A 27,962-nucleotide genomic window follows, 5' to 3' on the forward strand; every position below is an offset into this window, starting at 1 on the left:
GCTTCCGGCCACCGCAGCCTCCACCTGCTGGGCTCCGGCAATCCTTCCGCCTCAGCCTTCAAGTTGCTGAAACTACAGGCGTGCGCTACCACGCCCAGCTAACTTTTTATTTTTATTTTTATTTTTTGATTTATTGTAGAGATGAGGTCTCGCCTGCCCAGGCAGGTCTCATACCCGTGGGCTCAGGCAATTCACTCACCTCAACCTCCCAAAGGCGGGGGATTACAAGCTGAGCCACTGAGCCCGGCAATATAATTTTTATACATACTGGTCATTTGTGTATCTAGAAAGACATTCAGCTAGGATAATCTGGGCAGTTTCACTAATTAGGATTATGATACTAAAAACACACAGTCACATTAAGGCTAATGAAATTCAGGAATATTTGCATAAATAGCATGCCCTTTTAGAAATTCTCTTGAGGCCGGGTGCAGTGGCTCACACTTATAATCCCAGCACTTTGGGAGGCCGAGGTGAGAGGATTGCCTGAGCCCACGAGTTTGAAACCAGCCTGGAAAGTTGGCAAGACCTCATCTCTACAATAAACGAAATTAGCTGGGCATGGTAGCACATGCCTGTTGTTTCAGCTACTTGGAAGACTGAGGCAGAAGAATCACCTAAGTCGAGCAGGTTGAGGCTGCGGTAGCCATGAGCGTGAGAGTGAGACTCCCACTCAAAAATAATAAATTCTCTTGACTGTTTTTTGAAAGATATATTTTGAAAATATAACTGCTCTCTGTCTTTTTTATTTCCTTTGGTTCTACAGAAATCATATGATATTTATTTATTTATTTTTGAGTTATGGTCTCACTTGTTGCCCATGCTGGAATGCAGTGGCACGATCACTCCTCACCACAGCCTCAACATCTTGAACTCGGGTGATTCTTCTGCCTCAGCCTTTCGAGTACCTGGGACTACAGGCGCATTCCATCATGCTTGGCTAATTTTTAATTTGTTTGTAATGACGAAATCTTGTTATGTTGCCTAGGCGGGTCTCGAACTCCTGGGTCAAGCAGTCCTTCTACCTCAACCTCCCAAAGCGTTGGGATTACAGGTGTGAGCCACCACGCCCAACCAAGATTGCATGATTCTGTACTTTTGTCTTTAGCAACATGTTGAGACTGAAGATACAAATAACTCAGAGAAAATTAAAATGATCTAAAATACACTGAACTGGAAGTTCAACCAGGAAAAAAACTGAAATTGTGGAATTTTTCGCTATGTGCTTATATTTATAATTTTTTTTCAATATGTATTTAAAGAAATATCATGTAGTAAAATAAAACCTGTACAGGAGACCACCAATATTCAATTCATCTTACAAAAATTATTTTCTTAAGCTACTGTCACATTTTTCTAAACACAGATTGATGATCTCTGGTTAAAAGCTAGAATTATTAAGATCCATTTTGGTGAAGTTTGTTGGAACTTTCCTCAGATTTTGTTTAAGAAAACAAAACAAAAATGTCATAATGCAGAAGAAAAAAGTTCCCAAATCTTGAATATTTATTCGAAATTTGACCCAAATATATAATTTCTCTTGGAAAGTCACTATAGCAAAGTACTTAAGAGTGAGAACACTGGAGCCAAGCTTTCGGAATTTGAAATCCTGATTCTGCTACCTCCTGACTGAGTGACCTTAAGCAAGTTAATTAACTTCTTTGTGCCCCCTTAGTTGCCTTATTTAAATAATGGGGGTAATAAAAGTGCCTCATACAGTTTTTAGGAAGATTAATGTGTTTATATATGTTCACCACTTAGAACAGCTTGGCTATAGTAAAGTGTTCAATGTTAACTAATTTTATTACAGATTTTAGTAATGTATATGCTGTGAAAAAGTCAAGTTTTTATGAAATCTATTTATTTTAGATTAATTTAGGAAAAAATGGAATATTTTTAATGTTCTTAATAGAGTCTCGGTATTTTTTAAGGTTATTGTGAAGATTAGAATTTATATATATAAAGTACCTAGCAAGGTAATGGGCATTCAATAAATTGCCATTGTTTCTTTACTACACATTATGGAGTTCTAGGTGTAACAGTTTGTGTATTATTGATTGAATTAAACAAATTAAATATTTAGCATTTCTATTCTCTATAAGTTATTTTGGAGCAATTTTCTACTAAAATCTTTTCTGTTAACACTAATAACATGTAAATCATTTTAATAATAATGATTTGAAGGTAGTGTTCTTTATGTTAGAAGTGAGTTTTTCAGTTGATAATGTTAGAATGCTATTTTCAAAGGGAAACTTTGAATAGTAATATATGCAAAAGAGCTTTGTAAACTGCAAAATTCTTTACAAATGCTAATTAATTTTTTCATTTTCAGGGGAAGAGAGGTTTTTAATGATTGATTTCCAGACACTAAAGAAATAATGTAGCTTAACATGTAATATCTTGAGTAAACAGTTATAGAAGAATATAAACAAAAATTTTGAGTTTTAAATCATTGAGAAAAATTAATGGGGAAGATTGTTTTAGACAACGAAACATTGTTATTTCTTAAACAGAATATTTGGAAAGTATTTACAAGATATTATTCTGTCAATATTCTTTCCTTTTAATGACTGATTAAGATGCACCATTTGGAGACCTTAAACTATAATGTCTATGTATGCCTAGTATCTGTAGCATGCCATTCTGTAGAATCTTGGTCATCCTTCTGGTGTGGCAATTTAAAAAATTTTTCTGTAATGTAATGTTTACATGGACCTTTGACAACTACAGAAATAGGTAATAGTGATGATACCGGTATGTTTTATTTAACATTATTAATTTTTTTATGTTTGCCATTAGCCTTTACAGAAAAGATATGAGTGCCCAGAAATTCCAAATATGTAGAATTGTTTCATTTTTTGGCATTTTAGCTTAGCTCTTAGTCCTCGTTGATTCTGTTGGAAGATGTGATTGTTTTACATTCAGTTAACCATCCAGAAAACATCATTCACACAGGTCGATTCTTCCTTATCCAAAACTCTTGGAGTCAGTTGTGTTTTTAGAATTTTTCTGATTTTACAAAAGTAATACAGTATACATACTGAATTTTATATAGTCACTCCAATTGAGCGCATGATGTTTCTGCAAAAAAAAGTATGAATAGTAACTCTGAATACCGTAAATAGATCCATGCCAGTTCAGGTCAAGTTTTACCATCAAAATTGTTTTGGCAGCAAGTTTAAACTCAGTTTTCAGAGCTTTTTGGGTTTTGGAATTTCAGAAAAGAATGATAGACCTGGATACATAATATACCTTGTGTGTGACGGCTGTGAACGCCTGTTGCCTCTGTGTTCTAATTCTTGTTATTTTGAACTGGTTAGTGCAATTTGTGCTACTTTTTGCCATCTCTAGTTCACTTTCCCCAAGTTAACCTAAATACAAAAAGGTAAGACAAATCTCAGAAGTATATTGATTGTTCAACATCATTTTTTATATGTAATTTCTGTATAACGAGTCCTTCCTTTCTTTCCTTCTGAATTCCATTTTAAATTAAGGCTATAATCTCACATGAAGGAAATTTTCTAGCAGACTGATTTGAAAACTTGAATGAAGAAGAGACTCAGATAATGATGGTGTTTTTACACTTGATATGTCTTGTATTTCCATCTTTAGTGTTCTAAGGGTCCTTTTCAATTTCCAGGGAACTCTTTATTCTTCTAGGCCAGAAAGTTTTCTCTCTGGGTACTCCAAATTTAAGAGAAATATTTCTTAAAAATTTATAGTCAGCCGGGCTCAGTGGCTCAGCCTGTAATCCTAGCACTTTGGGAGCCTGAGGCAAGCGGATTGCCTGAGTTTGAGACCAGCCTGGGCAACTTGACAAGACCTCGTCTCTGCAATAAATCAAAAATTAGCCAAGCGTGGTAGCGCGTGCCTGTAGTTCCGGCTACTTGAAGGCTGAGGCAGAAGAATCGCTGGAGCCCAGCAGGTTGAGGCTGTGGTAGCCATGAGCAGTGGGCCGCTGCACTCCAGTCTGGGTAACAAAGAGACTCCAACTCAAAAAAAAAGCTACAGTAGCCAAAACAGTACAGTTCTGGCATAAGGACAGATATATAGACTAATAGAACAAAATAGTTTGCCCAGGAAAAAACTCTTGAGTATGTGGTCATATGTTCTTCAATAAGGTGCCAAGACTATATATGGCGAGCGTGCCACTGCACTCCAGCCTGGATGATCGAGTTAGACTCCAACCCCCGCCCCAAAAAACTTATAGCACTAATTTCTTATTTTATATATACAGTAAAGCATATAAATTGAACAAAAGAAATTTCTTTTAAAATAATTTTAATTATTTAAATTCAGGATGCTTATTAAACTAGTGTATATCAACTAGTATAAAACACTAGTATAAAACACTAAAATTAACAAACCCAAAACTCCAGCAGTGTTATTTTAATGTGTTTTTCACAAAATACTAACAGATAACTTCTGACTAAGCAAATCAAACTGAGTGAGAATGACTTCCAATCAATCTGCCTTGTTTTGCCCTTTGCTTGTTGTTGGGAAATTGTACTTTCAAGGGAAATCTACTTTAACCTTTCAGCTTCCCATCACTTGATGGTAAACGTAGACAAGTAAGTATTTGGTTTTTATTTTTCTGTGTTCTGTTGGTTTTGCTTGGCCATCTTGAGTTGTTGATTAGACTTTTCAATTATAACAATTTTTTTTGTACTATTAGTGATATTAATTCACTTATTTATTCACTCTAGGGTCATGACCAGAGTTCAACTCTTGCTCAACACTCTGTTGAACTGACTTTACCCAATCACCATCCATTTCATAGAGATTTGCTCCGATATGCCAAGCTGATGGAGTGGTTAAAGAGCACAGACTATGGAAAATATGAGGGACTAACAAAGGTATGGATTAGACATCAGTTACTCACTAAATACAGAGCATTATATTTTAGAATCAAGAGGTTGTGTATTTATTCAGTTCCCCAAGTGTGAAGTACTGTAGTACTTCCTTAGCAAAGCATGGAATGATTGAGTATCTGAGGGCTTATTAACCAGGAATAACAGTTATTTATTGACTTGGATAAAGAAAAGCTAAATTTTGAACTTCCGCCATACTGTAGCCTGAAGTATCATTCAATTTAGTTAATTATTTCCTGAGTTTCTTTTGTACAGTATAGAAACTAGGAAGTGTGAAGATTGTGAGTGAGGGATTTGCCCTCTGAGAATTTATAATCTATTCTGTTAAAAAAATACCAAGTACCTTTTTATTAAGCAAGCATTTCCTATTCTAGGCACTTGGGGTCTAGCAAACAAGCTTCCACCCTAAAGAACTTTAAATCTGACTGGGAAGAATCATTCATAAAATAGCCAGCAGAAAATTAAGTACGAAGCTGAAAATGAGTTGAAATGTATGGCAGCGTAGACAAGGAAAGCTCATGTCTTGAAGCCATGGGGAAAACTTCATGGAAGATACTGGACTTCAGCTGAGTTTTGAATAATCAGTGCAATTAGATAAACACCAGAAATGAGAGGAGGTGCATTCCAGGGATGGGAAGCAGGAGGTGCAGACGAAAGTGGAAAAATATACCTGAAACAGCAAGCAGGTTAAGTGTGGCTGAAGCAGAAATTTTATGTTCTGGACCAATGAGAAATAATGTTGAAAAAGATGAACTGTGGAAGCCAGCAGCATTCTCCGAGCATGGGAAAAGGTTAGATGGGGAAAATTAATTAAGAACCCAATGTAATAATTCATATGAAATGAATCTGAAGCAAGAAGGTGGTGGTAGGAATAGAAAGAGAATAGAAACCAAAGAGAGACTCCAGAGGCAGAAGGAACAGGATCATGCTGGGCTTGGAGACTAGAGCAGTGGTGTTTATCATTGACCACAACGCAGTAATTGGTGATGATCAGAGTTGCTTTTTCATGTATTCAGTCAACAAATTGAGCACCTACTGTGTGCTAACCTTGTAAGCATTGAAAGAAACAGGCAAATACTTGCCTCCTTAGAGTACGTATTCCAGAGGAGACAGGGTAAAAGATTAATTATATAGTGTGTTAAAAGGTGCTGTGAGTGCTCTGGAGAAAATAAAGCAGGACTGGGGGAAGGTAAGGGAAGATTTTTGTAGAAAAGTTTTCTAAGCACAGTACGAATGCCATAGGCAGAGGGTGTCCAACGGGAGCGGAGAGGGGGCCAGTGTGGTCGGGGTACAGTGAGTCGAAGTGGAGACTGAGTGGGAGGCAGGATGGGTCTGGAAGGGATTGTGGACCACTGCCAGGATTTGGCTTTTATTGTGTGTAACATTACGGGGTGGAGGACGGGGGTATTGATGGGCTTTGATTGATGGAATGATATGGTCTGACTTCGGTTTCATAGCCATTGTAGCAGGAAGCCATACGGACAGTACTTTTATGACATTGATGCTGTGACCTTCAGTTTAGGAATTGGACATCATGTCCCTTTTGAGAAAATAGAACCAAAGAATTGCCATCTAATACATCAACAGCTAATTGTACCCCAGATAGTCCTGGCTGAAAGAGCAGTTTAATTAAATTAATTAATTAAAATTCTGAAATACCCTAGGAAGCATTTAAAATCTTTTATCTGTTTTTTGTGAATTTGAAGCTTAAAAACAAGAAACATGAGTAATGCATAAGCTATGTTAGTAATTAATAATTATGTGGGCAATATGACCTTAAAAGATGTCCTGGAATTGGAAAATACGATGTGTTTCGTCCCTGTGGAATGAGAATGTTATAATTGCTAATGTAAAAGCAACTTCTATCCAGTATTTTAGATTCATGCTTCAGAAGAAAGCAGAAGAATTACGTAATGATTTATGAGAAGTGTGATAATAAGAAATAGGCAAATTGTATATTCCTGTCAATGCATTGATATCAACATATTTGACAGTAGGACGTTTTTATGTATCCATTTTCGTGTATTTTCCCATTGAAGTGCCTTAATCCATTTAAAGAAAAATTTGGGTCACTCTATTTCTATACTGAAATCATAAGAAAGGGGACATTAACCTTGGTAAAATAAACAATATTTTTAAATTATCATTTTAAAATGCTTTTTAAAAAAATATTAATTCCCTCAGGTGTTCGTATACATCTTATCTGGCTAGCTATTTTAGCTAAGATTGATTGTTCTTCAGAATTAGTTTATTAAGTATTATGCAACTCTACTGTTGTATTATATTTTGTTTTGTTTTGTTTTCATTCAACAGAATTCTGATTTGGAGATATCTTAAGGAAAAATATTTACATTACTGGAATTCTTTGCCTTTTGAAGTTTTAGGAGGACTAATATTTTGAATAATTAAACATAAATTATACTTCCTTAAGAGTTTTCTTCCAACAAGTGCTTTGTCCCCTAGTGAATATTCAAATAAGTAATCAATAAGCTTTTTGCCTAATTGTGTTCTCAGTGAGTATTATTGCCCTGTCTTTATATATAATGCAGTATTCATGAATGTAATTTAAAGTGAAGAAACAAGACTATAGCCAACCTAGTGATGATTTATGGAATCATTGCTCAGAGTATATTTTTGATTACAACATTAATGAACTTTTTAAATGAAATTGACTTTTTCCCAGGAATGTTACTTGATCCTCTGGTTTGAGCTTTTGACAGGTTACGTATTTTTACCTCATAATCTAATTTGGTTGCCTAAGTGTTGTCAGAAATAGAAATTTTATTTAATAAAAAAAAAAAGAAGGAAGAAAAGAATGAAAGAAGAAAATAAAGACGGACATAGTGGCTCACACATGTAATCCCAGCACTTTGGGAGGCCAAGGTGGGAGAGTTATTTGAGCCCAGGAATTCAAGACCATTCTGGGCAATATAGTGAGACATCATCGCTACCAAAAAAAAAAAAAAATTAGCTGCCATGGTGGCAGCTAAGCTCCAGTTACTCTGGAGGCTGAGGCAGAAGGATCACCTGAGCCAAGGAGGGCAAGCCTGTGGCAAGCCATGATTGTGCCACGCATTCCAGCCTGGGCAACAGTGTGAGACCCCCAACTCAAAAAAAAACACCAACAACAAAAATAAAATAAAGAAGGAAACAGACAAACCAGTGTTTTTAGTAAGAAAGAAATAATACTTAATTAAATCCAATAGCTATTTGCAGTTGGTGGGTTATACGCAGCTTATACTTCTTGCCAGAAACAGGAAAAGGGTGTTCCAAATTCTTTGGGGATGAGAATCACTAGCCACTGCCCCCAGCTATTCTTAGGCTGAGTCTAAGCAAAGCCCTGACTTTTGGTATACACAACTGGAGCCTGGAAAATAGAGATAGCTCAGCTGCCAAGATTGCCTCTCCCCGTGACTACTACTCTGTGACTCCAGGTTATGCATGTTGGGCAATTAATAGAGATGGCCCATCCATGCTTGGGTAGGAAATGTGCTTTCCTCTCATGATAACCTCCCGAGAGGGGCAGTCAGTCTTGAAAATTACTCAGAAGTCTTCTCTCAGCCTAAGTTTCACATAGGTAGAATTTGCTTTATTGTGTAAGCAAAAATAAAACATGGAGATCTCTGAAGACTCTGCAGTTAGCACAAAATAAGATTGAAAAGACTGCCTGAGAGAACAATATTTAAACTCAAGACAGTTAAATTTTAGGTGAGTTGTTGTATATAAGGTGCTAAGAAGAGTACTTGCGTCTTTCGGTATCTGGTAAACGGATGAGCTGATATGGGAGTGCGCGTCTGTAGCCTTTGCCATCAGTGAGTTCTGTTGAATACTCAGTAGAACCAGGAAAAAAGGTATCTGGTCATTTGAGTCCCACTGAAAAAGTGAGACAGCCCCATCAAATAGGAATTAATTTTAAGATATATTTGCATTTGCATTTGCTTTCAAAGTTATGCAAAGATCATGGGAAAGAATTGCCCATTTGACTCAGTTTTCTTATAAGATTATGTGAGAAATGTCTGTGGCCTACAAACTGAAAAAGAGCAGAATTTATATCATGTTTGGTCCAAATGCTATTTTATAAGGATATACAAATAAAAGATCTAAGAAAATCAGTGGTGAACTATGAGTCAGTATACAAATACTTACATAATATGTATCTTTTGAAAGGTACACCTGATCTTTAAAGCAAGGTAAACCTGTTCTAAAAATTGATGTTTTTTTTTAAAGATACCTGCACGCACATGTTTATTGCAGAACTAATCCATAATAGCAAACATATGAAACCATCCACAGATGCATATTTAAAAGGTATTGACACCCAACATAGTTACGTAGAAGTTTGTAAAATGGAACCAAATTGTGTGTAAATACTTCAAAATTGCACATATTTATAGCAACACAATTCTAGGTGTGATTTACTTGAAAGAAGGAAAGAACAAAAAATGTCTAAAAAATATTTACTTGTGTATCAACACATATGACCACTTCAAAATGGTTAGAGCCACTAATATGGATAATAAATTGTATTCATTAAGTAGTTTTTTAGGTTTGAAATACACATACATACGCACTCATAAACAATTGATGTATTGATTTAAAATAATAAGGAAAGTTGAAGTTTAGATTTTATGATACATTTAAAAAAATAACTCAATATAGTTTTTCTGCTGTGGATTTATTTAAATGTAGTAAAACTCTGTATGACATTTAACATGAGAAAAATATATGGTCTCTCATTGTTGAGGAACTCTTCCTGAGAGTATTACAGCCGAGCTCAGTGGCTCGGCCTGTAATCCCGCGCCTTGGGCAGCTGAGGTGAGTGGATTGCCTGAGCCCACTGGTTTGAGACCTGCCTGGACAACTTGGTGAGACCTCATCTCTACAATAAATCAAAAATTAGCCAGACGTGGTAGCGCGCACCTGTAGTTTCAGCTACTTGGAAGGCTGAGGCAGAAGGATCACCGGAGCCCAGCAGGTCAAGGCTGCAGTGGCCGGGAGCGGCCACTGCACTCCAGTCTGGGCGACAGAGTGAGACTCCAACTCAAAGAAAAAAAAAAAAAGATATTTTTACATGATAATAAGCAGATATGATAAAGAAATGAGTGAGTATGCTAAATGATAGGTATTTTTATTTAAGCAAGAGTTAATCAAATATGTTTTAGAAAGAAAAATTATTTAAATTATGAAAACTGTGAGATATACTAATTAAATTCTTACTAAAAATAATCTATTTTAGGGTAGTACCTCAAACTGACAGAGGGTCGTTGAAACCACGTTTTCTCCTTCATTACCATTGACATTGTATTATTGGTATAACTGTTTTTAAAGCAACATAGTAGTATGGAGGGCGATCAATAACTATTCCCTTACTCTTTGACCCTGTAACGCCACCGTTAAGAAATTATTTCAAGGAAGCAATTTATTAGAGAGGGAAAGCTTATTGTAACATTGTCTATCATAGCAAAACATTGAAACCACCTTAATATCCTACATTAGGGACTTGGTACACCTCCAAAACAGTACTGTGCTGTCATTACAGCATGAGACTACAGAAGTGTGATTGCTCTGATTTAGGTATTCTGTACAGGATGATTGCAACAATATTTTAAATATGCAAGAGGTAATATAGAAAAATGAAAATGTAAGTGTGGTTATGTTTGACTTCATATTTTCGTAAATTGTTAATGTTATGATGCCTATTCCGTTTTTTTAAAAGACAGAAAATACCTGCTTTTTTATATCCTGTGAAATGCATCAAAGTTTTGGACCACACAATTTAAAACAAGCACAAAGGATTTGGGGGAATTGAAAAATGGAAACTGTGATATGTGTTTTGTTAGTAAGAAGTACGTGTTACTTTTATTTTAAGAATTACATGGATTATTTATCCCGGCTATATGAAAGAGAAATCAAAGATTTCTTTGAAGTTGCAAAGATCAAGATGACTGGCACAACTAAAGAAAGCAAGAAGTTTGGTAAGCTTAGGCATGTCAGCTCATTCTCTTCCTTTTAAAAATTGTTTTGTTTATGACAAATACTTCTTAGACTTTTTAAGCAAAATGGAAGAAGACACAATAGACTTCATGAAAGAGGAGTCTAATACATGGTGTGATTTATGGCTGTTTTATAGAACAAATATTTATATCTGCAAATATGTTTTTTATTAATTAATATCCTGTAGTACGTTAATATGACAGCAGTTGTGTATTAATGCTCTAATTAAAATACATGTATGCATAGGAAAGGCAGCTGGTGAGAAAATGAACTATAGTCAAGTAGAGACAGTATCAGACTGAGAGACAGATGTGTTGAGTTCAGTTTCTGATTCCCTGGAAGACCTTTTATAATAGTTGGGACCAGTCACTGACTGATCTCTTAAGTCATTGCTCTCCACAGAGAAATGAAAGTGATTCCTGGCTTCTTACTCCTCACTGATTATTTTGAATCAAAAGGAAGTTTAAGCATTTTCTCCCTTCCAAGGGGCTATGGAACTGTCACCAAAATTTCGTCGATGATTGTACCTTATTTTTCTAAAGAGATGTATTTGAAGCATGTTATTTTGGTTGCTTCTAAACATTTTAACTGGACAAAAACATTGTTTGATAGAATAACCAGTGAAAGTATCAAGTTCTGAGGAAGATGATTTGCCGAGGCCACATTCTGCTCTTGCATGTATCCATCTCTGGGTTCCTTTTGGATGGAGTTCTGTGCCTATTCAAGTCAAAACCTGGCCTTAAACGGCTACATTGTGTACTCTAGTGTGTCTGCAAAGCTCCCCTTTAGACTAATGAGTTTAGCATTTGCTTGTTGAAAGGAGCCTATGCCCTAAGCAACTTCGCTAATCAGGAAACAGGATTGAAAATTATAGCATGTTTCCATTCTTTTCTGTGGGACTGAAAAAACTGTCTTTAGTGGGTAATGATTTTGTGATTCACTTTCTTAAAAAGTAGGCTGAGTAGGGTAGCTCATACCTGTATGTAATCTCATCACTTTGGGAGACCAAAGCAGGACGACTTGAGGTCAGGAGTTTGAGAACAACCCAGGTACCAGGTAACAGTACAACCACATCTCTACAAAAATTTAAAAAAAAATACTCAGCACGATGGTGCCTGCCTATAGTCTCAACTACTCAGGAGGCTGAGGTGGGAAGATCGCCTGAGCCCAGGAGGTCTAGACTGCCGTGAGCCGTGATCGTGCCACTGCACTCCAGCCTGGACGACAGAGTGAGGCCCCTCAACTCAAAAAAAAAAAAATCTTTACAGATACTAATAAAAACCTTGGGGCAATAGGCTTTTGGAAACAGAAATGCTAACTCATCCTAAAGGTTAATTGTTCTTAAACAGCAGTGTGTTTATATTCTTGTTAATGTTTCACTGTGGATATGTTATGCTTTTTTTTTTTTTTGAGTAAACAGCATATTATTAATGCAGTTACATGTTTAATGTTTTCATTAAGTATATTTGTCACCACTTGTTATTAAACCATCTTATTTTGAGAGGACTCTTTTTCAGAATATGAAAACTGGAGGTAAAAGAGAAATATTTCTAAAATTGTTTCCTGAGTAGGTCATTAATCCCAGTATCATAATAGTTTATCAAATCTAAGAGCCACATTAAGATAAATGAAATAATAAAAATATAACTTAGGTCACCTACATGATATCTTAAGACTATCATTGCATTAACTTGAAACCTAAATTTTTTATTTTCTTAATCCTTCAGAAGTTATTAAATTATCAAAAGTATTTTTAATTCGCATACTACAGGTTTAGAAGGTACTTTTATAGTTTTAAAACTATTAAAATTAAATCTATTCTGTGTACTTATTAAATAGTAAGGAATAGGAAATGATGGTATAGAAAATTGTGCTTACTTCAGCAGCACATACACTAAAATTGGAACATTGCAGAGAAGGTTAGCGTGCCTCTGTACAAGGGTAACACACACATTCATGAAGCATTCCATTTAAAAAAATTACAGTATCAGTTATTTTGATATCAGCTACAAGAGAAGAAAAACTAAACAATTAAGAGAATAAAAATTTTAAAAATAGTTTGATTCATTTTTGAAGACCTGCCTTTTAGCTAGCATTTAAAAAATCAATTTCAAGTTAAATACAAATAACTTGAGAAGTTCTAAATAAGGTAGTATGTAAAGTTTTCCAAAGATATCTTTTCAGTGACTCAAATTATCTTTAAATGAATCTTTAATAGACAGACATTCCCAGCTTAAGATGGTTACGATTTTTCGACTTTACAGTGGTGCAAACGCAATAGGTAGTCAGTAGAAACCGCACTTCAATTACCCACAGAGCCATTCTGTTTTTTGCTTTCAGTACAGTGTTCATAAATTACATGAACTAGTCAAGACTTTATTGTAAAGTAGGTTTTGCGCTGGATGATTTTGCCCAACTGTAAGCTAACGTAAGTGTTCTGAATACATGTAAGGAAGGCTAGGCTAAGCTGTGATATTCAATAAGTTAGGAATACATTTTCATTTACAATATTTTCAACATACCATGGGTTTATCAGGATGTAACCTCTATCATAAGTTGAGAAGCATCTGTAACTAGAATTAAAATGGAAATCTCAAATTTTGGAAAGATAACTTTTCAGTGAATCAGAATTAAATAACTATAAATGAAATTTGAACTTGTTTTGCTCTGAAAATTCTGGCTCCCAGATGCTGATGAGTATGGATGCTGATAAGAATAGTCAGCATGAATGTAACTTACAAAAGGAAACTGTATACTCAGTAGAGTAATAGAGAATCAAGGAATAGGGAATTCTCTCTTTTTGAACCACTCTTGACTAAGTCTTTTACATTTACTTAGTTTAAATAATTCAAAATATGTTAAAGTGGGAGGAAAGTATCTTTTGTTTGGAATAGGGTCTTTATGTAGGTTATTGCTTTTTTTGATTAATAGATTTACTTTGATGTTCTCTGAGGCATGGAATTATTCCCCCCCAGAATTGATATTTTGGTGTGTATTTTTTTTCTTTGTATTCCCTACATTAATGAAATGGCAGGGAAAGGAAATTTAGTAATTATCTTTAAAATCACCACTTTTTTCTTTCTATAGTTAAGATATATAGATATATGTAAAATATGTAAGATTTTAGTTCCTTAATGTATATATTTACATAATTATTCCTCTCTCTCCTATTTATATTCCAAAATCTTTAAAATGGTGAGCCTAAATTACTTTGTCATTATATCTCCATTAAAGTAAGAAATCTTGTTGATCCCAAAGGGAGTCTTGAATACAAGACTGAATTCAAAGCTGGTTAGAAGATTAATTTGCTAAATAATTATTAACTACCTATTAGCTAATAAGCACTGTTCTGGGTACAGGGAATGCAGCATTGAGCAAAGGCCCTACCTTTATGAAGCTTATAGTCTAATGTGGATTATTTAAAAATATCTAACATTTTACCTGAGTGTTATCACTTGTTGTTGACAAGTGGTACAATCTGTTTTTTGAGGCCCAAATTATAATTAATAGGCACTGCTAGTAACTCTGTATTCTTTACTGGCTACTAAAAAAGGAAAACTATATGAAATATTAGGCTCTGCTCTAGAACTGGTGACACGTGAAGGCCACCAGAAGTAGTGTTTGATGGGCTAGCTAGAGCTGGTAGATCCAGCATGAGCCCTGCTTCCACATTGACCTCCAGCCTTGTCTTTTCATATGCCCTTAAGCTTCAGGTAGCCAGGCTGGGAAGGTACACATGTCACTGGTATGGCAAGTATATTATATTTGGGCTTTTGCCTTGAAGTTGTCAGGGATAATGTTAGTTAACACATTGTTCTCTGTTTTTAAGATGCTTTTAAGTTATAGTTTTATTATTTAATATTCTGTTTCATTCTATGATTTTTCTTTACCTTTCACATCAATTTCCATTTTGAGTTTAGGATATTTCACAAAATGAGCTCTAAAACATTTCTAATAAATACTATACAGAGAGAAGTTTTAGAATAAAAGAAATGCCAAATGACCCTAAAGGAGTTCCAATTCTTACATTAAATCTGTTCCCTTGATGTTACCCTTCCATCCTCACATCTGATTGTTAATATTATAATATATATCTTTCATTCTAGGTGTTCACAAAGTCAGTTACTAAATTATCCAACTTAATAATTGGTTTTAATTTTAACATGGTTTTAAAGCCCCACTCATAAAATATGTTAGATGTAGGATGAAATTATTTAGTACAGTGGAGATTCCTTTCAGGAGCTTTCAGAGAATACAATATTGTTAATATCTAAATCTGCAACTTCATTCCAGTAATTTCCACTGTAATAAATTGTTTGAACTGTGCTTTCTGAGGAAACCAAAACTTGCAAATTCAGTCTTTTAAATTTAAGTACATTAGCTTCATAAACTTTTTTTAAAAATCATTTTAAAGTATGGGGGTTTGCAAATATATCTGTTTTACCAGAATACTTGAGTAAAACCAATACATTAAAAGTAAATTTTTTCTCTCATATAATATCTCAAACAGTAGGTGACCAACTAAACGTGTGTTTGCACCTCTCGTGACTTGACACTCATAGTTCTTTGCATGTGTCTTTTAAACTAGAGCTTTAACTTCCTCTTGTGCATGGTTCGTGCAAATTGCAGTTTATTAACTTGTCTTTGTCTTTGATGCTTGCAACCTAATCCATCACAGCTACACTGCCTCGAAAAGAAAGTGCTGTCAAACAGGAAACAGAGAGTGAGTATGCTTAGTGTATTAGTAGGTATTCTCAATGCATGTTTGTTTCATGTCTAGGAATTAGTTGTTTGTCTTGAAAAAAAGTGACCACCAGAAGTTTTGATTGCTCTAATATTGCCAGATATTGGTGAAAGAAAACCAGCATGATGGTACTGGTATGGCTACAACCAAGAAATATATAATATGGTTAGAACTATTTGACGAGTAGTAGAACTTTGTGTCAGAATTTCATGAGAAGGCTTAACCATTATACTTCTGTTTTCAGGTTGTTTAAAAACTCTATAAAAATTCTTAATAGATATTGTCAGATTTTATATAATGGAGCCAAAGTTTATCTTTAATTCCCCATTTTGTATTCATTTTCCCTTCTGACCATTAGCAAATAGTACAAGTTAACTAAGAAATATTCATAAACAGAGGTTTAAAAATATCTTAAAAATCAAATCCTTTAATTATTTGTTGTATGTGAGCTATTATTTAGTTATGTGTTCTCATTTTTCCTCATGGCTGTGATGGAAAATGAATTCTACCTCAACGCAGATGTTCTATATTTATATGGTTAGGGATGTATGATTACATCTCAGTTGTGTTTTAAATACAAGTTTTTCAGGGTGTTTCTTTCTCTTTGTTTTGTGTAGTTTTTAAAGGACTATAGTTAATCAATTCGCTTACCGGAATAGCAGAGTTACAGAGTTCAGAACACATGAGGTTGAATCACACGTAATCAGCTTTTTTTCTTTGTAGAGCAAAATAACCAAGTATGAGCAGTTTCAAGTGGTTCAACCTAAATATATTGATGTAATGGGGAGGCGAGTAACATTGGAATATGGCACTTTTCTTCCAAAATAAAACAAAGTCATCTTTAGCTAGTATGTTAGCATGGTACTACGCAGTGACCTGTCTTTGAATGGGAAAGAAATCCTCATCTATTTCAGTCTAGACAGATCACCAAGCAACTTTATCTTTATGAACTGGACAGGAGTAGGCTATATAATATGATCTGTAAGGTCCCTTTCGGTCCTATTTTGTGAATCTGGGTAGTTTTGCGTTTCTTTACAGTATTTCAGATTAGGACACAAATGTTAATGAAGGTAAGGACACTGTAGGACTTATCCCAGGTGGTAGACTTGTGTACTAACTAATATGAGCCCTGGAAGACCAAGCCAGTAGAAGATAGAAAAATGTAGACCTGACTTATATTCTGTGTCTTTTATTCATGAAAACCACAACTTTCAAAGTTTTGTTATTTCTTAGGTCTCCATGGAAGTTCGGGGAAATTAACTGGATCTACTTCTAGTCTAAACAAACTCAGTGTTCAGAGTTCAGGGAATCGCAGATCTCAGTCTTCTTCCCTGTTGGATATGGGAAACATGTCTGCCTCTGACCTCGATGTTGCTGACAGAACCAAATTTGATAAGGTAAAATAAAACGAGAACTTCCTTTTCTTCTGTTTTATTGTGGTAAGAACAATCAACATGAGATCTACCCTCAACAGACTTTTTCACTGTCAATGGAGTAGTTACCTACAGCTGATCTCTAGGATGTATTCATCTTGTGTGATTGAAACTTTATACTCGTTGAATAGCAGCTTCCTTTTCCCCTCTCCTTCCAGCCTCTGGTAACCACAATTCTGTTCTTTGCTTCCATGAGTTGGACTATCTTAAATACTTCTTAGAAGTGAAATCATGCATTATTTGTCCTTCTGTGACTGGCTTATTCCACTTAGCATAATGTCCTCCAAGTTCATCCAGGTAGTTGCATATTGCAGGATGTTCAGTTTTTTTGTTTGTATGTGTTTTTTTTCTTTTTTTATTAAGGATGTGGGGTACAATTCAGGGTTAGGTACATAAGTAGTTGTTGTCAGGTAAAGTTTGGGCCTCCCATTGGTCCTCACTTCACCTGGTTTGAGATCAGATACCCTTATTAGTGTTAATGTGCCTGCCCCCTGTCCCATGGTAGTCACCCGCTATTGCCAATCCCTTTCTTCTATCATAACATTATGATAAATGTTCAGGGTCCACTTATGAGTGAGAACATGTGGTACTCAGTTCTTTGTTTCTGTGATAGACCACTGAGTATGATGGACTCCAAATCCATCCAAGTTGCTGTGAAGTTCATAATTTTGTCCTTCTTTATAGTTACATAATATTCCATCGTGTATATATACCACATGTGTTTTATCCAGTCCATTTTTGATGGGCAGTACGGGTGGGTCCATGCTTTTGCTATTGTGAATAGTGCTGCAATAAACATGCATGCGCAGGTCTCTTTTTTGTAGAATGATTTGAGTTCCTCCAGGTATATTCCCAGAAAGGGGATTGCTAGATCATATGGAAGGTCAATTTTTGATCTTTTAGAAGTCACCACACTGTTTTCCACAGAGGTTGTACTAGTTGATGCTCCCACCAACAGTGTAGAAGTATTCCTTTTTCTCTGCATCCTCTTCCAACATCTGTTGTTTTTTGATTTATTAGCGATGACCATCCTGGCTGGAGTTAGGTGGTATCTCTGTGCTTTTGATTTGTGTTTCTTTGATGATTAGTGAGGCTGAGCACTTTTTCAGATATCTGTTGGAAGATTATATGTCTTCTTTTGAGACATGCCTGTTTGTATATTTTGCTCACTTTTTAATAGGGCTGTTTGTTTTTTTCCTTTCCACACGTTTGAGTTAGCCAGTACTTCCTAAACATTGACATCAATATTCTTTTCTGACACCAGTGATTGCTTTCAGTGTGTTCAAAGATTTGTGTTCTTTTAGCTCTCTTAAGCATGAACTATGTCTTTCCAGCGGAATCAAATCTGAAAAAAAAACTGTTAGTCAGATGACAATTAAAATGTGAATTACCAATTAAATAATATAAAACCTTTATTCAAAATTAATATATCATAAAGTAGTTTGCATCTCAAATCTAAGTTGTTTGAGCACTTGCAAAGTAAAGAGATAATAACAGGTTTTGTGAAGCTAACCTGGATTAAATAAGTTTTAAAAGTTTATGTTCCTCTTTCCATATTTGAAGTGAATAATTGAGTTTTATTTTAGGTATGTTCCTTGGCCCTGTTACACCTTGATGACAGCATCGCCTTGTCAGTCCTGGAAGAATTTGTCTTTGGAATTCTGTTGAGATCCATGGATAGAGATTATTGAGATTGTAAATCTATGGTCCCTGCAGAAAAGGGAATCAAATATGGAATGTTATGTTAAGTGTTTGGTGCAGTTCTTTCACTATGGGATCATTTTGGTTTTCTCCAGATCTTTGAACAGGTACTAAGTGAATTGGAGCCCCTGTGTCTGGCAGAACAGGACTTCATAAGCAAATTTTTCAAACTACAGCAACATCAAAGTGTGCTTGGAACCATGGTATGGCTCACATTTAATTTGGCTGGTATTTAGGGTCTTTAACATCAGTAACCTAATATGTGGTCGCAATTTCATTATCAAAACAGAAAAGAAAAGAATTTACAGTGTAAGGATTTTCATATAATTTGTGTCATGCCACAAGATAATAAAAACAGTGATCGTTGGAGTCTGAGCATCTAATTTAATATGTCAGAATGTCATAAACCTAAATATTCTTTATATTGGTAAGGAGAAAAAAAATGCCTGAGTTTACTTTGCAAATAACATTTTTTAAAAATTATGTTAAAATTTTAACATTTTAGAGGTTATCATGAATAAATATAATTTTTAAAAGATGAAGTTTGAGTTCTGTATACCATTATACAACAAAAAAAGAAAAAGAGAACAGGAAGAGAAAGTGAGTCCTCAGATCTGAATCTTTCTTATGACTTTGGTGCTAATAGCTATGAGATTGTACACCAAATAGTTGATCTCGTTTTCCTCTTCTGTAAAGTAGATATAATAATGCCTATTTACCATGCCTTTCAGATGGCGTAAGTGTAATCTCTTATATAAGATGAGAGATTTTCCAGAATATTTTGAAGACCACAATGCAGATAGAGTGATTTTTAAATTAAGATCATCTCAAAAATTTATGACTAAGATAACCAACTTACAAAAAGTCATAAAATAAAGAGACGTTCATTGTTACTACAAATGGTTTGGAATTTGTTGTCAGTGGTGGTAGTAGTGGCAAATTTGCTTACTTATTGGCTTCTGTAAGAATTTTTATTTTTAAGAGACAAAGTCTCACTATATTGCCCAGGCTGATCTCAAACTCTTGGTAAGAATTTCTTTTTTTTTTTAGTTGGAGTCTATGTCACCTAGGTTGGAGTACAATAACACAATCACAGCCATTGCAGCCTTGACCTGCTGGGCTCCAACGATCCTTCCGCCTCCACCTTCCAAGTGACTGGAACCACAGGAGCGTGCTACCATGCCCAGCTAATTTTTTTATTTATTGAGATGAAGTCTTGCCAAGTTGTCCAGGCTGGTCTCAAACCTCTGGACTCAGGCAATCCTCTCACCTCTGCCACCCAAAGTGCTGGGATGACTGGTGTGAGCCACTGTACCAGCTGGCTTCTGTAAAAATTTTTAATAGCATTTTTTTAAAATGCTGAAGTTTTATTTGAATGTTCAATGAGATTCCTTTACTTTGTTAATTCTCTTTTGAAAGGTGATTTTCTATATTTTCTATTTTTTTCGTTGAGCTGCCCTCCTTTCCCATACCTCCCACTCAGCCTCCTGTATCCTCCCCTGCTCCTTCTCGTCATGTGCACACACACAGACACAACCTCTCACCCAACAGAAATTCTCAGGTAAAAATCTAAGAGCAAAGCAGTTTGTGAACATTCTTAAACGGCATACTAAATTATTTAACTAGCTTTATCAGCAATGCTACCTTTAAAAATCATTATTTTTCATAATGTATTCTCTCCAGGGAATTTCAAGACTGAGTAGGCTTCTGCTATATAAACTTGTCAAATTGTTGGTCTTTTATTATGTAAAGCGCCTGAATAATTTTTGCAGACTGAAGCTGAGGACCTGGATGGAGGAATGTTATCGCGGCAGCATAATTCTGGCACACCACTGCCTGTTTCATCTGAGTATGTGTTTATTACTATCTGTTGTTTATTTTGGAAAAAATAAATTGCTCGTTGAGGGATCCAGATGATTCTCAGTAGTAACCTGACAATACACAAAGCGCTAAGATGTGTGTCCGTTGTCTTACTGAACATTTTGCTGGATCAAAGTTGGACCTAATACATGGCTCTGCAACTCTTCCTTGCTCCAGAAGTCACAAAAACTGCAATCAGTTCTGATGTTTGCCAGGAGGAAGTCTCCTTTGAATTGCGATGTATTTCTGAGAAGTCACAAAGCACATTTCAGGATGCAACTTTACAAATGATGTTAAGCTAATTTGAGTGATTATACTTAAATGATAAATTATTTGATATGATATATTTTTATATCAAAAACTTCTGTAGACTAATTAGTTCATCATATTTGAACATTTTTCATTGAACTTTGATTGTGTTATCTTAGTCATTTTTTATATCCTTGGTGGGTTAAAGTTAAAGGTGAATTCCCTGAAGCTCGTAATAACTTTCTACATTTTGTATGTTTTCTGAACAGGAAAGATATGATCCGCCAGATGATGATTAAAATATTTCGCTGCATCGAACCGGAACTAAACAATTTAATTGCGTTAGGAGATAAAATTGATAGCTTTAACTCCCTCTACATGCTCGTCAAAATGAGTCATCATGTATGGACGGCACAAAATGTAGACCCTGCTTCTTTTCTAAGTACCACATTGGGAAATGTTTTGGTGACTGTCAAAAGGAACTTTGACAAATGCATTGTAAGTTTTTTTTAAAAAAAAACCTTAGAATTCTAATCATTGCAAGAACATAGGTACATTTAAATCAAGGAATCTCCAGCTTTCTATTGGGGATCTATTGTTCATGTGCCTTAAAGCTCGCTTCAAGCAAGGTGTTGGCAATAATCTGCATCATCAGTTTGATGGCACTGTGCCAGCTAGTTTCCCTTTTATGCAGTGAATCTTGGCAAGTTTTGGAGTAGGTGGCATGGTGGCAGCAGCTAACCAAGAGATCCAATGGGTAACTGGCATCTCAGTTTACTGATCAGTGACCACTGATTTAATGAAGCAATTGAAACTATCACTTAGATTTACTGTTGTTTGTTTAGGATATTCTAATAAGAAAATTAATTTGATTACTTTAATTGATGGTGAATTTATTTTAATTAATAATTTCATAGCTTTAATAATTATCTTGCTTTGTTTTAAGCATAAATTGTTCTGGTAACTTCCAGCAATTATTATTTTCCTCCTAATAGAAACAAACCAGTGACAACTTTCTTATTGTCTATTAAATTTTGGTAAGTTTGTAGGTATGAATTAGTCTGGGCCAGGTCCTTAAAAAAGTTTCATTTCATTAATGTACTTACTAAGTAAAAGTAGATATGTATCATCTGAATATTTCTACTACGTAACCTCTAAGTTATATGCAGCTCTTGAGTATTCATAGAATAATGGGAGATAAAAATATTAAAGACATTTAAATTCATGTAATTTTTTATTCTTTTAAAAAATATTTATTGAATCTTTGAAAGTATAAAAGCAATCTCTGTCCACTGTAGAAACTTAAATGTCACCTCAATAGTCTTGTTAATCTTCCTCCCCTACCAAATGATTTTGCTTGGTATTTAAAATACTGTGAAATTTGACATTTAAGGTTTATCCTACCCTCCACACCCCCTCACCCTGCTTCTCCAGAAGTGATGATAGCCCAGGGAGGTCTGACTGCAGGCTGATAGCCAAAAGGAAAAAGAAGAGCTACCAGAGACTAGGATCATGAGTCCCATATGACACGGTTGGAATACTAAGCCATAAGGACACTATGCGTTTCCAGAGTATAAAGGCTTAGTTGCTTTTACCAGTAAAATACAACTTCATATAGTACCTCTCAACCCAGTAGAACCTAGGATGTGGTGACAGGTAGATGTCGATGTGGGTTCAGATGAAGGCTTAGCATATGCCTGGCACAGAATAAGAGCTTGCTACTCACTGATAGCTTGTAGTGGAGGTGGTGATGGCAGTAATTAGTAATAGCTTTTTAAAGAACAGTCATGTTACTTTCAAGACAGGGCAGTAAAGAAACAAAGTAACCTAGAAAAAGTATAAGTTCACATTTTCTTCTAATTGCAAATAAAGGACCTACCTTTTGCCACTAAAGGATGTTTCCTCCTGCCTGTCATCCCTCTCTATCTCTTCCTTTAACGCAGGCCTTCTCACTGTCTGGTAGGTTGTATGTGTTTAGTTAGTTGTATGTGTTGCTCTTTGGGAAGAGAGCAGGATTTAGGGCATAAAGAAGTTGAAAAGGTAATGAACAGGTCTACAGGTATTAAATAAAAAGCATGAATGTCTGAGGGCTGCAGAAAATGGAACAAATGGCACCTGAGTTTGGCCATTTCCTCTGGTGCCCAAGCCCAGAGTATCTCGTGTTTTTTAAATAAGAGGGCTAGCCAGGCGTGGTGGCTCACACCTGTAACCCCAGCTCTTTGGAGGCAGAGGAGAGAGAATTGCTTGAGCCCACGAGCTTGAGAACAGCCAGGAAAATTTAGTGAGATCTCGGCTCCACAATAAATTAAAAAAACTAGCTGGATGTGGTGACACACACTTGTGGTTCTAGTTAATTAGAAGGCTGATGTGGAAAGATCGTCTGAACCCAGCAGGTCGAGGCTGTGGTGGTCGTGAGCATGCCAGGAGCATGCAACAGAGTGAGATTTGCCTCAAATGAATAAATGAATAGGGCTAAAAAATCTACCCTTGTGTGACAGAATGAGACTTGACACAATTGAATAAACAGGGCTAAGAAACCTAGCGTTGCTAAATTCAAGCTAAAACTAGAAAATAACTTGCACATCAGGTATGATCAAGCTGAACTCTGCAGTACAGTACAGTTCTTAACTGCGTTTGGTTTTCTTTTCAGAATTCCTTACACACATAAATGTAGATGCTCACTCATAAACATTTGAGAATTATCTGACCTGGTTAAATTGCCACTAACTAAGTTCACAAGCAATACGGTGATGTGTGGCTATCATCAAAGTTGTAATCTTAAAACACTGAGTAACCTCCATGTCCTTCTCATCATAGCAGTATGACTGGGCAACCAACTGGAAATCATGTAGATCTGCAGCTTGTGAGAAATTCGGATAATTTTTGTCAGAATTTGTTCAATGATGGTTTTTTTCTGAAATGAATGCTCTATTTCAACCCTCCTTGTAAAAAAGCCAGAGAAGGCAACTGTGACTTAGAACATTTCCCATTAATATTCAGGTCTATATCCTGTACATTTAAATGCCACACAGAATAAAAATCTGCATGCGGCTTATAAGGGATCAGAATTCATCAATGAGGTCTTACCATGTACTAGACACAGGACTAAGCACTTTGCACACACTATCTCATCTAACCCTAACCCATCCCACCCCAGTAAGGTAGGTGTTTTGAGAGGGGAAGTTACTTTCCTCTGGACAACAGTTAAAAAGTGATGGATCTGTGCCTGAGCCCGCTGGTTCGAAAACAGCCTGGGCAACTTAGTGACACCGCATCTCTACAATAAATTTTTAAAAATTAGCCAGGTGTGGTAGCATGCGCCTGTAGTTCCGGCAACTTGGAAGGTTGTAGCGGAAGGATCGCCTGAGCCCAGCAGGTTGATGCTGGGGTGGCCATGAGAGTGCCACTGCACTCCAGCCTGGGCAACAGAGTAAGACTCCAATTCAAAAAAAAAAAAAAGTGATGGATCTGGTACTGAAACCCAAGCAGTTGGTTCCAGCACGTACAATCTTCTACTTTCTTTACTGTAACTATTTTTATACCTCACAGTTATCAGTACTGATGAAGTGTAATATCAGTAAAAGGTAATATGAAATTGTTGATTGTACTCACAGTGCTCTCTCATTCTGATGCCTGCAGCCTAGGGATAATTATTTTTCTAATCCACATGTCATGTGCTTTTCAAGTAATACCCCCAAAATCTCAATACAGTGAAATTTTAGGTAGAAGTTCAGATGATCCAAAACCGTTTGGCCGTGTAATTCTTACTATGAGTAGATCTGTATCCCCTTAGAATTATAGGGAACCATAATTGAATCCATGGCTCTTTTGGAATCCAGATGTCTGGATTCTGTTCACATAAAACATTTCTTTTGTGCTTTGTTACCATCATGCTCAAGCACTTTGCTGAGTTAGCTTAGAATAACTCATAAATATATGGAAACTGTATAATGCAAATCCATAATGGAAATGCCTTTCCTCTGTTCCTACATCCCAAAAATAGAGAACCTGTCTATCCAAACAAATTTTTTTCTTTTTTTTTTAATTTTTAATTTTAAAGCTATGGGGTACAATTCAGGGTTAGGTACACAAATGTTCATTATCCAGGTGCCCTTTTTGATGTGGTGTGCCCGTCCCTCCCCTGGCAGTTTCTCTCAACTGCCAATCCCACCGCCACCCCGCCTCTGCAGTTTCCACTACTGCCAATCCCTTTCTGATAGTATTATGATAATTATTCAAAGTCCACTTATGAGTGAGAACATATGGTACTCTTCTTTGTTTCTGTGATAGATCACTGGGTATGATTGACTCTAAATCCATCCAAGTTGCTGTGCAATCCATATGTTTGTCCTTCTTTATGGCTGCATAATACTCCATTGTGTATATGTACCACATTTTTTTTTTATCCAGTCCTGTTTCAATGGGCAGCATGGTTGGTTGCATGTTTTTGCTATTGTGAATAGTGCTGCAGTAAACATACATGCACAGGTATCTTTTTGGTAGAATGCTTTGAGTTCCTCCGGGTATATTCTCAATAGAGGGATTGCTGGGTCATATGGAAGGTCAATTTCTAGTTCTTTCAGAAATGGCCACACTGTTTTCCAATGAGGTTGCACTAGTTTACTTACGTTCCCACCAGCAGTGTAGAAGCGTACATTTTTCTCCATATCCTCGCCAGCATCTATTGTTTGTTTTATTAATGACGACCATTCTTACTGAGGTTAGGTGGTATCTCAGTGTGGTTTTGATTTGCATTTCTCTGATTAGTGAGGCTGAGCACTTTTCCATGTATCTGTTTGCTGTCCATATATCTTCTTTTGAGAAGTGTCTATTCATGTCTTTTGCCCAGTTTTTAATGGGCTGTTTGTTTTTTTTCCTTACGGCACGTTTGAATTCCTTTGTCAGATATAAATTTGGCAAATATTTTCTCCCATTCTGTGGGCTATCTCCCCGCTCTCTTGATGTTTTCTTTTGCTTTGCAGAAAGTATTCAGTTTGATGAGGTCCCACTTGTCTATCTTATCTCCTACAACATGGGCACTTGGGGTTTTGATCAAAAATTGGTTGCCAGTTCCAATTTCCATAACGGTATCTCCTGCATTTTCTAAGATTCTTATAGTTTGAGGTTTTACGCTTACGTCTTTAATCCATTTAGAGTTAATTTTTGTGTATGGTGATAGGTAGGGGTCCTGTTTCAATCATCTGCATGTGGACAGCCAGTTTCCCAGCACCATTTACTGAATAGGTTCTCCTCTCCCCAGTGGTTATTGTTGGAGGCTTTGTCCAAAGATAAGTTGGTTGAGAAATTGAGATTTTGCTTCCAGAATCTCTGCCTATTCCATTGCTCCATATGCCTGATTTTATACCAATACCAGACTGTTTTCATTATTGTAGCCTTATAGTAAAGTTTAAAATCTGGAAGTGTGATACTTCCTGCTTTGTTTCTTTTGCTAAGGATTGTTTTGGCTTTTCATGGTTGTTTATGCTTCTTGTATGAATTTCTGTATTGCCATTTCCAGGTCTGAGAAGAATGATGTTGGTAATTTAATGGGTAGTGCATTGAATCTGTAGATTGCCTTTGATAGGATGGACATCTTAACAATGTTGTTTCTTCCTATCCATGAGCATGGAATATTTTTCCATTTGTTTGTGTCTTCTTGGATTTCTTTGAGCAGTGTTTTGCCATTCTCATTGTAAAGGTGTATCACTTCTCTGGTTGGGAAGATGCTGAGGTATTTCATTTTTTATGTGGCTTTGGTAAATGGGATTGTGCTTTTTATTTTGTTCTCTGCTTGCTTGCTGTTGATGTATAAGAATACAACTGACTTTTGCACATTTATTTTGTACCCCGAGACGTTGCCAAAGTCCTTTATCAGTGCAAGCAGGTTTTTGATAGATTCTCTTGGATTTTCAAGGTATAGGATTATATCATCAACAAATAGGGATACTTTCCTCTTTTCCTATTTAGATACCCCTGATCTCCTCCTCTTGTCTAATTGCTCTAACTAGGACTTCCAATGTAATGTTGAACAAGAGGGGTGAGAGTGGGCAGCCTTGTCTTGCTTCAGTTTTCAGGGGAAATGTTTCCAGTTTCGTCCATTTAGCAATATGCTAGCTGTGGATTTATCGTAGATGGTGCTTACCATTTTGAGGTATGTTACTTCTATACCTAGGTATTGAGGGTTTTTATCAAGAAGGGATGCTGGATCTTATCAAAGGCTTTTTGTGCATCTGATGATATAATCATGTGCTTCTTGTTTTTATATCTGTTGATGTATTTCATTACATTTATGGTCTTGTGAATGTTGAACCAACCCTGCATCCTGGTGATGAAGCCTACCTGGTCGTGGTGGATGATTTTTGAGATGTGTTATTGGATCCAATTTGCTAGAATCTTGTTGAATATTTTTGCATCTATGTTCATAAGGGATACTCGCCCATAGTTCTCTTTTTTTGTTGGTTCTTTACCCAGTTTGGATATCAGTGTAATATTAGCTTTGTAAAATGATTTGTGGAGAATTCCATCTTTTTCAATTGCCTGGAATACTTTCAGTAGGATTGGTATCAGCTCCTCCTTGTACGTTTTGTAGAATTCTGCTGGAAAGCCATCTGGTCCAGGACTTTTTTTTTGGAGGTAGTTTTCTTATGACATAGTCAATTTCCTGGGTTGTTATTGGTCTATTTAGTGTCTCAGTGTCTTCTTGTTTCCCTTGGGAGGCTGTATGATGTCAGAAAGTCCTCCATTTCATTTAAGCTATCGAGCTTGTTTCCATACAGGTGTGTATAGTAATCTTCTGTATTTCTTTGGGGTCCGTTGTGATTTTATCTTTTGTATTTCTGATTGTTATTATTTGGGCTTTTCCTCTCTTTTTCTTGGTCATCTGTCTAGGGGTCCATCAATCTTGTTAATTCTTTCAAAGAACTATGTTTTTGTTTTGTTGATGTTTTCTATGATATTTTTATCTTTTTCTGTCCCGTATTTGGGCTCTTACTTTGGTGAACTGGATTCTTCTGCTAAAGTTAGGGTTTTTGTAGTCCTGTTTTTCTAGCTCCCTTAGGTGATTTGTTAGGCTGTTAACTTGTGATCTTCCCATTTTCTTTATGTGTATTT

At 35.9% G+C, this 27,962-nt stretch overlaps 1 protein-coding gene across 3 annotated transcripts in view; it reads left to right on the top strand.

Moving 5' to 3' along the window:
• LOC103262684 (exocyst complex component 1) overlaps positions 1-27,962 on the top strand; it is a 64,530-nt gene that overhangs the window by 25,311 nt on the left and 11,257 nt on the right. For 2 of the 3 annotated variants that reach the window (XM_008060319.2, XM_008060320.2), the window contains 7 exons: positions 4,707-4,856; positions 10,741-10,846; positions 15,544-15,588; positions 16,843-17,006; positions 18,839-18,946; positions 20,516-20,592; positions 21,122-21,350. In XM_008060319.2, coding sequence (XP_008058510.1) covers positions 4,707-4,856; positions 10,741-10,846; positions 15,544-15,588; positions 16,843-17,006; positions 18,839-18,946; positions 20,516-20,592; positions 21,122-21,350 — 879 coding nt within the window. The remainder of the gene's footprint in view (positions 1-4,706; positions 4,857-10,740; positions 10,847-15,543; positions 15,589-16,842; positions 17,007-18,838; positions 18,947-20,515; positions 20,593-21,121; positions 21,351-27,962) is intronic. The other variant, XM_008060322.2, reaches the window with a different exon arrangement.

This window comes from Carlito syrichta, unplaced genomic scaffold (genome assembly GCF_000164805.1).
Source record: "Carlito syrichta isolate Samal-C Ts95f unplaced genomic scaffold, Tarsius_syrichta-2.0.1 Scaffold304596, whole genome shotgun sequence".
NCBI lineage: Eukaryota > Metazoa > Chordata > Mammalia > Primates > Tarsiidae > Carlito > Carlito syrichta.